The 15,757-nt window shown below is 35.6% G+C and overlaps 1 protein-coding gene across 2 annotated transcripts; it reads right to left on the reverse strand.

The window, feature by feature from the left end:
* Positions 1-200: 200 nt before the first annotated feature.
* On the reverse strand, positions 201-15,275 carry LOC123225247 (chromatin-remodeling ATPase INO80). Of its 2 annotated transcripts, XM_044649164.1 has the most exons (23): positions 14,940-15,275; positions 14,602-14,689; positions 14,000-14,372; positions 13,396-13,822; positions 13,077-13,277; positions 12,843-12,953; positions 11,907-12,337; positions 11,675-11,783; positions 11,513-11,593; positions 11,269-11,441; positions 10,685-10,810; positions 10,316-10,477; positions 10,165-10,222; positions 9,020-9,250; positions 8,727-8,873; positions 7,855-8,415; positions 7,517-7,774; positions 7,314-7,421; positions 6,207-6,301; positions 2,309-2,465; positions 1,537-1,734; positions 1,218-1,370; positions 201-816 (listed from the first exon to the last, which is right to left on the reverse strand). In XM_044649164.1, exons 1-23 carry the CDS (start codon positions 15,000-15,002, stop codon positions 592-594), a joined length of 4,536 nt encoding a protein of 1,511 aa, XP_044505099.1. In that variant the 5' UTR covers positions 15,003-15,275; the 3' UTR covers positions 201-591. The 2 variants fall into 2 exon arrangements, with proteins under 2 accessions (XP_044505099.1, XP_044505100.1); XM_044649165.1 differs by lacking the exon at positions 14,602-14,689.
* Positions 15,276-15,757: the final 482 nt, after the last annotated feature.

Genomic DNA, 15,757 nt, shown 5'->3' on the forward strand with positions numbered 1-15,757 from the left:
ATGCAAATAGGATATTGTTACATTGTTCTGCAATGTAATGCAACGTCCCGTTAAACACGTGTAAGACCACTGTTAAAGGTTAAACATTTGCAACATGCAATGGCAAAATCAATTGACGGTGGATCACATGATTAAAACTAATCAAAGGCCACCAGTAAGTCTACACTCATCCCCACAACCCCTGAACCATCAACACCAAATAGACACATTTCAGAGGCTGCTATAAATTTATCTCATGATGTGTTTTGTGAGGAAAGTCACCCCAACCCACACCCACTTATTATCGGGTAATGGGTTACGCATTACAACATCTAGAATGTATATTTAGCAGTACATCCAGCCTATCTAGACTATCAACATTCTAATGTCATAACCAGCAAAATCCAAAAATCATATGTTGTTCATATATACACATTAATATACAGTCTGCTCCATAATTCATAGCTAGAACACAGGAGCCAGAAACAAAAAATTACATTTTGGCCTGCTAACTCCTCCACTTAACATTCAAAAGGGCCTGATAGCTTTCAAGCTTCTTTATTCATTGATATAACAAGTACTTTCAAATGTTTGATTCGGCTACTCATCTCATCAACCACCAGAACCAAACTCATGATACTGGGTCTGATCTGGATGTGTGGCAGTGAAAGCTGGCTCAAGACTTTCATTCACACTCTTCTTAGGTCTCTTTACCCTCTTTGACCTCTGCCATTGTGGATCTGTATTTTGTTGAGGATCGTCCAACTCATAGTTAACCGGTGTTGAGTTAGCATCATTCAGCTTTTGAGCATTCCTTGACTTTGATGCAGCTTTTCTCTGAACAGAGAGAGACATCTTTCGTTTAAAAAATATACAAAAAGGCAAGATAAATTTACAGTAACAAATTTGTATATATTACTCAGCATGATAGAGAATTCATCTGGTTTAACCATATCTTTCAAAATCATTGTATTTCATAGTGACGTGTCAAGGTTGTTACTTCTTGTGTTCCTGATTAAGCTAAACATGATATCCACTGGTTAGCAACCTTGATCAATTAATCAATTGATCAAGATATAATTTTCTCAGAGAAGGTCTAAGATTACCAATCTGGCAAAAAACTGCAAGTATCTTGCTTCCCAAAGACATTTGGCTTCAGTAGGAACCCCAGTTCAAACTCGAATTTCCTAAACACAATCCTATCGAGATACAAGTATCAAATGTCAAAGTCTCCATACCTTTTTGTTAATGGATGTTGCTTTCTCTGGATCAGTAGAAGGCTCCTGTCCACCCTGAGCTCCGGTATTTGTTATATCTTCCCAAGATGCATCACCTTCAGCATCCAACCGTATACCTCTTGTGGGTTGTTTCTTCTTTTGTTTATCCTTCATCTGAAAGGATATAACTAAAATATAAGTTCACAAATTCTAAAACACTTGATTTTCCTGTCTTTTTTCCATTTATTCTTGTTGTCTTTCTTAAAGGAGGGATGAATTATCATACATGAGATGAATGGTCAGAAGAGCAATCAAAAAAATGAAAAATAGAAAACTTCACCTGCATTGGTAGTTCTTGTAATTTTTGCTCCAACTGGGCATCATCCAGAAGTAAAGACACAACATCCTCAGGAGCCATGATATCTCCCTGGACATGGCCACCGGTCATGACAAGTTGTTGCACAGTATTCTTCTGGCTTGCTCTTTGCAGAATCTTCTCTTCAACAGTCTCTTTACAAATAAGGCGGTAGACAGTAACCTACAAAGAATATATGTATAATCTTCAGGTTCTTAACTCACAACTATTATTCAAAACATGAGAATTAAAAAACTAATCTTGTCCCCATTGACTATTACACAAAGGGATAGAAATTGTATTCCCCTCAGATAGCAAATAAGAAAGAATGAAAGCAAAGTTGATATCGGTAAAGTATTGCAGATTTCATAACTAAAGAGTTAATTTATGTGTATGCTTTAAGTGCAAACATAAGGGACAAGCCTTATATGCAAAGATTATTCACATATCAAAAACTTTAATGGCTTTCCTTGGCCATTTACCAGAACATTCACATGCCATGGCCTTTGTCAACGAGATGAGAAAAGATTCAGGAATCAAAGTAAAGCAGACAACAAAAAGTTCATTAGACTTCATAATAACAAAAGAACTTAAATTCTGTGTATTCTCTGAATCCAAACATAAGAAGGAAGAAGCCTTATATGCAAGGATTCTCCACAAAAGCAAAAAAATTTAAAGGCCATTCACCAGATCATTCTCATGCCACTAGATTCTAGATTCATCAATAGGAAGAGAAAAGAATCAGGCAGGAACTAACATCCTTAGTCTGACCCAACCGGTGAGCTCTATCCATAGCTTGTAAATCCAATGTTGGATTCCAATCACTTTCATAAAATATGACAGTATCAGCAGCAGTCAAATTAATGCCCAGTCCACCAGCTCTGGTACTTAGCAAGAAAACAAAAATATCACTCCTGCAACCAGAAAGACAAAAAGAACTTATTTAAGTAAAATTGAGAAATACAATTTTTTCTCTCATTTAAGAAACCTTAGATTGCTACTATTTTGCTAGGGATTTAGTTTAATTTTATTATTCAATTTATTTTCCTTTACTTTGTTTCCTATTTTTCAATAGGAAAGTCAATCAAATTAGTTCCTAGTTTCTCCAATTAGTTTCTAGTTTCCATTCTATGTTCTATTATCAAATGTATATAAACCGGGATTATTTCTGAAGAATAATAAGATTAATTTACTATTCAACTTCTAACATGGTATCAAAGCCCCGGGTTCATTGTTCTTGGACTGGGCATTTTTTTGTCTTGATATTCAACCTACACTCCTAATATCACCCTTAAGATCACAAGACCAAGACGGATGCAAACTTGACAAGCACCATACTGGAAACGGCAACAACTATATTTGTGGGAATAGATGCCCCGGTTTAGAGCAGTAAGTTGACAAACATCCAGACAGCATATAGGCTCAACAGGAAGAGCTATTTGAAGTGGCCATAATTGGTTTGCACATTCTTAAAGGAAAGAGGCAAAGTGAGTGATATACTCAAAACTAAGCCTAATGAAGTAGTCTCAATTGGGTCACACATTCTTAAAAGGAAGAGACAAAGTGAGTCATACTCGAAACTGGGACTAAGGAAGGGGATCCAAAATTTTCTGCTTCACATGAAGAAAACTATGATGATCTCTTGACTATGGAATTTGATGGTGCCAGATATAAGAGATATCATTCTGTTCTTGAGTACTACCATGGAGATTTAGGAGGTTGTCAAGATTACTTATTCAAAAGTTTGTGATGCTACCAAGATTTGCGAGATCAAAACTAAACAGGGATCTTGTTTGATTACTAATTACTCCAATCTGTTGCAGTCACTATGCAATGAGATGGATTATTATCATTGTATCAAAATGAAGTGTAATGATGATACAACCCACCTCAAAAGGACTGTAGAAAAAGAGAGAATCTATGATTTTCTTGCTAGTCTGAATTCTAAATTTGATGCAATTTGAGTACAAACTCTTGGGAAAAAGGATTTGCCCTCCTTAAATAAAGTCATTGCCATTGTTCGTGCTGGAAAAAAAAAAAAGGAGGGAGTAATGCTCGAATTGTGGTATCTAAGGTATCAACAGCAATGAATTTTGCTTTAGATTGATATTCTAATGAATTTAAAAAACAATTTGACCTATCAAAGCTAGACAACAAGGACTCCTTATCGTGTAATTATTGTAAAAAAGACTCGTCACAAGATAGACAAGTGTTGGAAACTTCATGGTAAACCCCATAGGAATGGACAATCGAAAAACATACTCAACAAACGATTGAAGAGGGTCCTCAAACAAGTCCAAGAACAGTTAAGTTCAACAAAGAAGAGATTGAAAAATTGAGAAGTTTGTTGGAGTCATTGGAGAAACCAACAAGAATGGGTAGTTGTACTCTAGCCTTTACAAGTATTTCTTCCTCTTCTCATGCACTTAATGCTTCAGATATAACCCACCCAAATTTATGGATAACTGACTCAAGAGCCACATACCAAATGACCTTTCCACAAATTTGATTCATATACGCCATGCCCAAGTAATGGGGAAATAACCAATGCTAATAATTCATTAGCCACCATTGTTGGTCAAGGAGATTTTTATATAAATAACATAATCTTTTCCCAAGTTAGTAGTAGGGATTAGATTTATGTAGACAATTTTAAACGGGATGCACAATTGTGCACCACGAGGACACATGCTTGTGCACAATTTTGGGAGTTGTCCCATAAATTTTGTGCATATAACATCTGTGTGGTGAGAAGAGAGAGAAATCAGGAGAGGGACTTTGATAGACTGATTTTCACCCATAGGTTGTATCTTCTGACAATGTTTGAAGGGGGAAAAGTAAAGAGAGAGAAGGGTAGTCCGACAACGAATCCTCTAGCTTTTGGTGACCAAGTAGGAAATTTCTCCACTAGTTCATGCATATGATCTGTGATGTGTCGCGTAGGATGTTTGGACTGTTTTGATGTTGGATTGATGTGTAAAGGCTTTGTTAAAAATGTATCATATGTGATATTGTGAAATATCGATCATGTTGTTGACTATTTAGAACAGCCACACAAGAGTCTCTGGGTACGTTTATGGTTGATTTTGTTGTCAATGTAATGAGTGTTGTGCTATTTTGAATGTATGTTATGATGAATGCAATTAGGATGTAATTGATGTTGACCAAAAAGCTGACATAGGCTTTGCTTGTGACTTGGTCGTGATCTGTCTTACATGTGTGACATTGACGCCTTTTAGGGTGTTAAAAACACGCTAGCTTATATGCACAATCAGTAGAAAATCATTGGAATCAAAATCGAACTTGAAAACAACGAAAACATATTTTCCAAACGTTATACCTAGGTTAGTCACAACTATGAGATGCCTGAAGTTGCATTTTCGTATGCCATGTACACCCATGCACATGATAGTGTAAACCCACACATGGTCAATGATATTTCTCCAACGATCATCAAATAGATGTACAAAAGTCATGTATGCTTGTTCACACTTGTGTGTGTTAGGACACAGCGTACACTTGTGCGTCTACATAGACCAAGATTACCCATTTAACCTTAAATACAAAGTACGACCGTAAAAAAGAGGTGCGGTCATGCACCAAGGAGGATGCACACTTGTGCACCCAACCATGTACACCCGCATCCATAAAATGATTATGTACGCCCGAAAGCCATGGTCGTACATGCAAGGCAAAGGCACCACCATTCACCCAATAGCATACGGTCATGCATAATAGGAAATAATAATTAAATACCAAACAGAAAGAGTGAGGTTTATGAATCCTGAAAAGTCAAGTAATAAAACTCTATAAACATAGAACACTGCCTCAAGAGTGTAAGTTATGAGTAGATTAAAGTATCAGACCAAGTAAGGTGAAAGTTATAACAAGCTCACAGTTAGGAACCTCAAGGCTGCATGCATGCATAGTATGACCATAGATCAGCTACCAATGTGGGTCACTAGGGTCACTATGAAGGGGTACTTGTGAGATACTTTTTACATCACCCGTTGTAAGACACTACGTGTAATAGGGTATAATGGTTCGTAGTAGAACCCAATCACTCGTTGAATGGTGTGGTGAGTCATAACACGTCCGAGTTAGCGACGAAGTCTAACAATGGTGTAGGTGGTGGACTGCATAGTACGCAAACTCATATACCAAGGTGTCAAATCCTCATATCAACTTAGTCCAATTGACAAGTCAGCTATAGACCAATCCAATTAAAGTTAAGTATGCTTCCACCTATATTAATCAAAATTAGTAAATCACCTCAATTAGGATCCTGAAAGACAATAGATGACTGTTATGCGATATAAGAGTTACCAAGGTAGATTTAGGGGACTAAATAGATCCTGAAGTACAATTTCATGTCATCAAAGCTAGAGTATGTACAATACTCTCCATGACCAAATAAGGGTGAACCAAGTCAAAGGGCAAAATAGGAAAGCCAATTGTGTATAAACTGGGCTTATTTCAATAATAAAGTCAATCAAATTAGTTCCTAACTTCTACACTTAGTTTCTAGTTTTCATTTTATATTCTATTATCAATTGTGTATAAACCAGGCTTTTTTTTAAAGAATAATAAGATAAATTACCATTCAACTTTTATCAAGTAGCATACACAATTATCACAAGTAACGAAATCCCTACCTGTGTTGGAAGTCTCTGACCATATCTCGTCGATCCATAATTGTGGATGATCCATCAAGTCTAAGGTACCGATATTTCCTATAGTTCATATAATCCTGCAAATATGAATGAGTCAACACCAAAACAAACCTTCCTTGGAAAAGTCCAGGTATGAGGATTCTTTTGTGAAAGAATAGCAGATTAAGTTTAAACTAAATGTTTGGTAATAGGTAAAGCTAAAGTATAATAGGTTTCTTAGGGTGTGACTTGGCCACTATATATATGCATTGTTTTAAGGTCTGCTCTAATACAACTAGAAAAAAATTGTGCCTTTTTTGGTCTTTGAGTTTGTGTGTGTATAAATATGAATTGGCTTAAATACTGAACTTATGAATGTCAGGTATTTATCAAAAGTCCCCCTAATTTTTTTATTTTCTCCCCTTCTTATTCTTCTAGTTTTCTCTCTATTCTTCTTCCTCTCCTCTCTAATTCTTTCTTTTATTTTCTACCTACTTGTCCTACATCAAAAGCTTCCGTTATATATATTGAAAAACTTATGTTGAATTTATCAGGTTGTACTAGAGCTAGAAATAGGTTGTGCCGGCTTAGGACTCACAAGAAGGCTAGAAAAATTTTAAAATTTAAAAAATGATCAAATATCAAAAAATTATGTTTTTGTTGGTCAGCCCACCAAAACACCTATGAATGCATGACCCATCATGTTGTGGACCATGCCCTAGACCTCCATATTTTGTGGGTCGGCATGGCTTGTTAAAACCTGCTTTTTTGCAGGCCTTGGCCCTACATAGCCTGTGGCACTATGGGCCTAGCCATTTTCAAACTGGCATGGCCCACTGTTAGCCCTAGGTTGTACTCAATCAACCATACATCTATGCTAAGAATATGACAACAATTAAAGAACTTCAGTTACCGCTATAAACTAGCTAAGGCCTAATTAATGGAGAATTATGCAGTCTTAAGTATAGCTGCTCACAAAATCATGGAGGCTTCTTAAACTCCACATGTAAAAAGCTAGTAAGTGAAATAACCAACAAATTTACACAGTAAAATAAATTGCTAAAAACACTCACAACACTTAGAAATGTCATAGCATTAAGTAATAAATACCTCAAGAATATTGAGCATTTTTGTCATTTGTGCAAACAAGAGAACACGGTGGTTTTCCGCTCGCAAACGTTTCAACAATATATCCAAAGTTTGAAGCTTCCCAGAATCCTATATTTGGTCAAAAGATATAAAAATTACAATCCCAATGTTACATAACAAGATAAAGTAGTCATAAAGCGAGAACAACTGAAAGACATTCATACAGTGAGCAACTTGGCCGGATCAAAACTTTGCATGGGTGGACAAGATCCAAATATCCTGTACGGCAAGTGAAAAGCAGGTTGTGCTATAGGTAGCTCAGAATCAATTTCTTGAATCAAATGATGCGGAGTATCTGGCTTTTTGGGTCCATTAAATTCAGATGTGCGTGCAAACCCAACCAACAACCTCTTGATCCGAGGTTGATTTCTTTCTTCAATCATTCTATAAGCAAAATTCCTACTCGAGCATTGGACATTTATCTATCAAGTAAAAAATGATAATAAATTAGATATTGTCCCTGAAAAGAAAATGGAAATGAATATCATTTCATTGAACATACCGGGGGAGCTCTGACATGTGGGATAAATGAATAAGTTGCGTGAAGAAGTTTAATGTTTGATAAAAGTCTTTCCTGGTGAGAGACAACTAAATCCTCGAATGGAGCATATCCAACACCCATAGCAAATTTCCTTCTAAGTAAATTGGTCTCTGATCTTGATGGAATCAACAACAAGCGTGCAACAGCTCTTACTTTCCCCTTTTCAACAAGATTGTCATTTAGCTCATTATCCATGCCTTCCATGAGCAAGTCTATGATTCCATTCAAAAATTGGCGATCCCATCTCAAAATAGAAAATAGTAGTTTCTCCATGAAAGAACTATTTGCCAGAAAAGAAACTTCTGCTGGGGACAAATCCATCAAATGGGTAAAACCAAAAGTCCCACTTTTAATAGGAAATGCATCCGAGCTACTCCCAAGAGAATGCATAGATTGATAAATATTTTCAGCTGTGAATATATTGAAATGTTTCTGAAATAATTCGTTGAAGATTCCACGCCCGACAGATGAGCAAAGAGCTTCAGAACTTTGAAGAATCTCTTGGTGGACTATTTTTGGTATCTGGTGAGAAAGAGATAAAGTCTTGGCAATAAATAAAACCAACAATTTGAAGAAATAATTGAACTAAGGATAGAACACAAAATTTAAAACTAGTTTTTACTTCCCCTCTTGCCACATAAATATGTTATCCTACTAGCACCTTACTTTTATCTTTGAACACCCAACATCTATAAAGAACTCAAACAAAAAAAAGTGTGCACAAATCAGCATTCTTATTCATAGACACACAAGAGAGGGATAAAACATTAGCCAGATATATAACAACATTTTCAGACTAAAGCCATACAGGAAAAATGGAACAGACAAAGTACCTTATATTTTATAGGATTCTGACTCCCAGAATAGTGTATATCCTCCAACTCCCCAAATGGAGGAGGTAGAAGGGAATTTGGAATTTCTCCAAAATAAAGATATGAGCTTCCCTCATTTCTTTCAAACAACTCTGGATGATTACAAACCTGCAATCATAAACAAAACAATGATTGAAACAATTACTGAATCAATTCAAACACAAAATTCGAATTTCTACAAGTGAGCACTGTTGACATGATAGCCACATATGTGAAGAAGAGGCAAAAAGCAGGAACCCTAAAGAATAGCCTACCTTTCTCAACTGAATGACAATATTCATCAAATTCATAATTTTCTTCTCATTAAGATGACCACGACTGCTGTCAAACAGCCCAGCAAGAGAGATCTTGTTCTTAATAGCTTGATAAAAAGCTTGTTGCCGAGAACTCAACTTGCAGTTCACTGTAACCTCAGTTTTTGTAGTCAGCTCAGTAATGACATCTTTCTTAACTCTTCGCAGCATGAAAGGTTTTAAAATTGCATGCTGCCAAAAATAAGAACAAAAAAGGTCACAACCACTGTAAGTCCATGGAAATATCTTGAGTTCCCAATACCAGGGTGTAAGGTATTGTGTATCTTCACAGGCTAGAAAGAAAATACTGTTAGATTGAAATGTCTACTATAATTTCTATGGTAAAGATAGGTTCACCAAATAAACCAGCAAAGGAACACAAACATCATAACTTAAGGTTAAAGACAGTCCAAGATAAATTCTATCTGAACCTTGCAACTTTTACCAGACAATGTGCATATGAATGGTATAAATTAGACAAAAAATAATATAATTTCACAATGAAAATAGGCTCACCAACAGGAACAAATAAAGGGAAACAATTATCATGGATAAAGGTTAAAGATGATACAAGAAAATTTTGATAAATATCAACACAGACCATATGATAAGGGTGTGTGTATAAATATATACATCAGGTGAAAGAAATATATACAGATTAAATTACATTAAACATGTTTAATTCAACGGTGCACCAATTAGAACACATGATGTAATCTTCAACATAAAAATAGATCTGAAATTTAAAAATTGATTTCCAATTTGTTTAACACAATAAGGGCCCTACACATACATCTCACATTATATGTATAATATACTACAGCACTAATGATCATGAATATGACATACAAGCCGCTTGACACACATGGTGTAAATCATCTTTTAATTGAATCTTCCAATCACAAGAGATGTCTTATGCCACATCTTTATGAAACATGGAACTGGAAATAGTAACAAAAATTTTGATAATTGCCAATTATGTAATCATACACTTTACAATAAAATAATTCTTTATGATAAAGCATCATATGAGACACAAAAAAAACTACATCAGAACGAAAATTGATTAATTGTACATCAATGAAATTATCAAGAACAGTACTTACCAATCTGTTAAGCTGGTGCTCATTCAAAGTACCCCCATGCTCAGCATGACTCTCGATTCTGATGGCATACGAGGGAAAATAATAATCAGAGGCTTACGTTTTCCAAGCATATTTGTTCAAAATAACCAGAAAATGGACAAGTCATACATACCCTTTAGAAAACCACTCATTAAATTGTTCATGGCTGTCAAACAAGGTTGGCATTATAAAATGCAGAAGGGCCCACAGTTCAGCCATGTTATTCTGGATAGGTGTTCCAGTCAGAAGCAAACGATTACGACAATTAAAACTGAGCAGAGTCTTCCACCTTATACTGTCAGGTCAAACATTCAAATAGTTACAAATGAGAATAGGAGTTTAACAAATTAAATAAATTCAAAACATGAGATATGAGGCAGATAATAGCTAAACATAGATGAATATGAAAGTGCAAAAATAATCAAAAAAAATTTGAAAGATAACTATATATTTAGTTCAAAACCCAATACACTTTTTTAAAGTTTGAAGGAAAGATTAACACCTGTTAGAACTTTTGATGGCCTGGGCTTCATCCAGTACCATATATTGCCATTTCACACGACGAAAATACTTTTCATCTGCCACAAGTAGCTGGTAGCTGGTAATGAGAATATGAAATCCAGCTTCTCTGGAGAAAGAAAAAAAAATTGAAATGGATTAACTAAATGCTCATTTTACATATTTACAAAAAGAAAAATAAAAGAAATCAATTTATAATTCTAACATGCTAACTTGAAGAAGCATCAAGTCAATCACTGAAGGCACAAACTCAAAAGCCTACGGTGCTCTGAAACTAGAATTGGATGAAGTTGGCTAATAATCAGGGCATCTAAAAAATTAAGGTTAATTTTGTTGAAGGTATCAATATTCACCTTTCTTCTAATGCATTCAAATTAAAACATTTTCTTTTTCACTAGTTGAAAATTGATTTTCTTTCAGAACTGTCTACATGCCATTACATGTTTAAGGAGTGTTACTTAGATTTGATACACTTGACATGTATAGGGAGTTGTACCATAAATGTCTACAACTTTTTCTGTTCTTGTTTTACTATGGAGTAAAGAGCATTCAATGGATGTAAGATACCTCCTATAAAGGCGCTTTGGATTGATGTTCTTTCTAAGCACTGTTCGCTCTTGAAGTCCACCCCAATATGGAAGAGTTTTCAAGTCAGGGCAAAAACGACTAATTTCATCCGCCCAGTTATTCAAGACAGAAGCAGGAGCAACAACCAAAAAAGGACCCCATATGTTTTTTTCCTGTGCAAGACAAAGAAATGAATTATTGTATAGACAAATCTACAGCTGCTAAAAACAATTAGAATTATTACCTCAGCCAAATGAGCCAAAAATGCCATGGCTTGGATAGTCTTGCCAAGTCCCATCTCATCAGCAAGTATGCCATTTAAACCCTAAGAGTCAACAAAGGACATTTTATATTAGCAAATATGTAAAAACAAGCTCAGTGACAAACTTTCATTTAGAGTAACAACCTGCTCATAACAATTAACCAGCCACTGAAGGCCCTTTAACTGGTATTCTTTAAGGGAACCTTTAAACAACTCTGGTGTTTGAACTGTTGATGTTACAGGCATGGTGGAGCTGCATATAGAAGTATAGAAGTTCATTAAGCTTGCTTGGACAAACAATAAGAATAAAAATAATCATTTTCCAAAACATATCAGCTTAAGATAAAAGAAAAAGGCAAACAAAACAAAAACTTACGGGTTATGTAGATCTATGTTGCTAGATCCTGCAACTGCTGCATCTAATAAAGAAGCCTCAGTCTCGGCAGCTTCACGTAACTTTGAACATTCAGAATCAAAAGTACTGGTTAACATTTTCTGCTTAGAGACAGCAGTTTGAGCAGCTAACATAGCCTCCTTTTTCAGTTCCACCTCTTCAGGATCCTCTTCTTCAACAACCTGAACATCTGTTGAGCTAAACAAAACTTCTTGGTCATTTGGTTTTTCATCTCCAGCTGGCAGAGCCTCAGACGGCTGTGAACTTGACTTATTTTGCATGAAGTGACTGTAAAGTTCTGTTTGCTGTATGAGAAAATTAAGCCTTTGCTGCTGTCGCTTCGCTTCTCGAAGCTCCTGCTCACGCCTCAAAGCTTCTGCAGCTTCTCTTTCCTCCCTTTTTCTAACTTCAGCCTAAAAGCAAAGGGGCTTAGTAACACAGAACCTTATGCAGATGTACAGCATGAAGTGCCTGACTTTTTTTTTCAAAATGAGAAACTAAAAGCCATGTAGACTGCTCTCATTTTTAACATAATTCTTTCAATCTTTAGCTTTCAAACAGTTCCAGCACAGAAACCAACAAGCAAATAAAATTATGCATACTTTAGTAACAAACTAGAATAAAAAATGTCATAAAAATGAACTTTTGGATATTGGCAATGCAGCTTCTAGATTACCAATTAGGCTTAAAATAAACAGCTTGTCAGACATGTTTATTCAAAAAATTGAACCCTGCTGATGGACACAAATAAAATAAGATGACTATGGTACATCAAGCATACCTTTATTAGTGTATGCAATAACATGTCAGAAATTATCTAGTGATACAACAAAAGCCAGAGAGCAACAAGCAATGCGTGAACATATAACAAGTAGAAACAACTAGCAAGTAAGCTTCACAGAGGAAACAGCAAGATACCATCTCCTTATCAACCCGCTTCCAAAACATTAGCATGTCTCTAGCCAGTTTCCTTGTGCGAATTGCAGCACCCCTCATCAACTTGAGAGATCTACTCACTTTCATTTTCACCTATTATTAAGATCAATCGATCTAAAGCATCAGAATATATTACGAGAAAGATCAAAAGAACTCATAAACAGGTAGCTGTGCAATACAAGTACCACTATAACTACTACGTAACATTATACATGCCTCTCTTTGACAGTTTTCAGAGAACCTCTTGGCATCAATAAATTGCTTCCGGTGGAAAGTAGTAAAAACCTTATGATGCTTTGGTATGTCTCTTCTAACAATGTTAACCCAAACTTTTCCGATCTTCTCCATTTCTTCCTTTTCAATCACAGAAGGGTCTTTCTTTACCTTTGGCTTTTTGGGGAGGGCACGTTCAATAATCTGCAATAAAAACTAAAGTGAGATTTAAAAAAGAGAAAAAAGCTATCACCAGACCCACCTATGAAAGCAAACAAAGAGCTATTGGCGTTAAATGATGTGATATTAATAGAAAAAATACCTCATATGTATCTCCTTTCTCCAGAACCTTCACATAGTAAACCTGTAATACACCACCTTCTGACAGAATAGACCGCTGTATATTTCCGGCTGCCCCCTCTGGGATGGAAGAATTATCAATATCAGACACCTTAAGACTAAACTTCTGGGAGTTTGAGGCTGCCAAGGCCTTCAATTTGGCCTGAAGTGATTCATATTGAGGTCGTGGCTCTCCCATCCCACCCTGACTTCTAGGCCCAAATCTTTTATCATTGGCCATCATTGCCACTAAGGACCCCAAATCTAAGGTACCTTTCAAATAAAACTCCTCCACTTGAATATCTGAAAAGCTAGGTAAGTTCAAAGATGCTGCCAGCTTATCATATGTAGGAGGGATCCTGTAAGTGATGCCCTCCCCAATATCCAAATAAGCGGGTTCATACATTACTCTGCAGAGCATAAGCATAAATAAGTAAATAAAGAATGAATTACCGATAAAAAACCATGCTTATTACTCAATTATATTGTATAACAACACACCACATATTCAAAATCTAAATTCAAATAGTCCAAACTCAAATAGTAGCTCTATGATTCAACACACATATGAAATATCAGCAACATACTTGGGAGTAAAATCTGCATCATGATAGTTCACAGGCCTTTGCGGACTAATATCATTGAGCCAATCAGATGTGGTTTCCATTTCATATAACCCTCCTCGTTGTTCACACCCCAATTTCCTAGATTTTGGACCACCACTTAAATTAGTCTTCGGACCAGGAATCCCCATCCTAGGAAGAACTGGAGTGGCAGGGGATTCCTTGAACCTCCTCTTGTACTTTTGGATGTGCTCTCCAAGCATTGATCGATACCTTTCCTCTGTTATTTGCGTTCCATAATATCCGTTCTCTTCTTCTTCATCACTATTTTTAGACTGCTTCTTTCTCTTCACTAAGTCAGACATTGTCCCATTACTGTGATTCAACCTTGCTCCACCTATTTAGTGACCAACAAAGATTCACAGGCACAATGTAGAAATGCATAAGTTCAAAGTTGTATGTCACAAACTTCTATATCACCATGAAAATTAGTAATGCCCGTCTAATTAGCAACTTACATGAAGAGAGTGTAATTTTGTGCAACAAAAGTGAATCCACAAGCACAAAACTCAAAAGGCTTTCGTAATTTAAAGCGAAAAAAATACAAAGTTTAAAACTAAGTGTACCTTGGCTACCTCTGCTCTCATCCTGACTACTATTCCCATAATAATCAAAATCATCATCTTGTTGTGGAAGTTTGAAATTCATCAAAGACTACAACAAAGCCCAGAAACACAAAAATATAAAGCAAACAAAAACCCAGAATCAAATTCATTTCAATCAGAACAAGTAAAAACAACTAGACAAAATTCAACTTGCCCAGTTCGTGTAACCGAATGAAAAAAACAAGAAAATTGTTCAAAACCGTAAAATTAACAAATCCGTAAAACCTAACAAGAAACAAACGAAAGTGTAATTACAAAAAATAACGAATTTAAGAAGAGCAAAAACTCATATGGAAAACCTCAAGATTGAAGAGATTCGAGTAGCTTAACGAGTCCTTCGATTGCTGTCTCCTCTGGTCCATGAAGAGACTGTGAATACAAAAGCCCTAACTCCAGGCCGGTTTTCCAATAGCATAGAAAAATTGATTTTGTTAAAAGAAAGAACGAATGAACCCAAACCCTAGGAGAAAATATATGAGAATATCGAGAACCAGGAGGCCGGTAGTAGATGGATGATGCATTAGAGAATACTAACGTGCGCTGAATAGGTTTCATTTGTTAACATGTGCTATTTTCTTTTTAATTTCATTTTTGAAGTTCAAAAAAAAAAATTCTTTTCTCAAATGGACGCTGGGTTGAAGAGAGAGCGTCGAGCATTGGAGCAGTTGCTAGCTTTCACCATATACCCCCTGAGAAATATGCTAAGCTCTCCACCCCAAAATTTCTAAAAAAGCGTCAACTAACACCCTGTCAATTAGTTCATTCTATAAAAAAGTTAATGAAGTTCTCGTTAAAAAGGTATTTTACTCGTTCTGTCCAAATAAAAATCCTATTCATCGTCCCAGAGAGCCTTATAAGTTAGTTTTCACTAAATTAAATAATTATTTTTTTCCCTCGTAAATTTTTTCAATTAATCAAAATTTAAAGGTATATGTGTAAATATCCAATTATTCTAATTTTAAGCCGACTTAGTTAAATATAATTTTGTTATCATTCCTAATGATCTAATAATTTGTCTGTAACCTCATCAATTTTGTTACTCTCATTTGTAATATCTCACATCTTAAATAAAATATCAAACAAGGAAAATTAATACATTCATATATAAAGATCAATT

This window comes from Mangifera indica, chromosome 9 (genome assembly GCF_011075055.1).
Source record: "Mangifera indica cultivar Alphonso chromosome 9, CATAS_Mindica_2.1, whole genome shotgun sequence".
Lineage (NCBI taxonomy): Eukaryota > Viridiplantae > Streptophyta > Magnoliopsida > Sapindales > Anacardiaceae > Mangifera > Mangifera indica.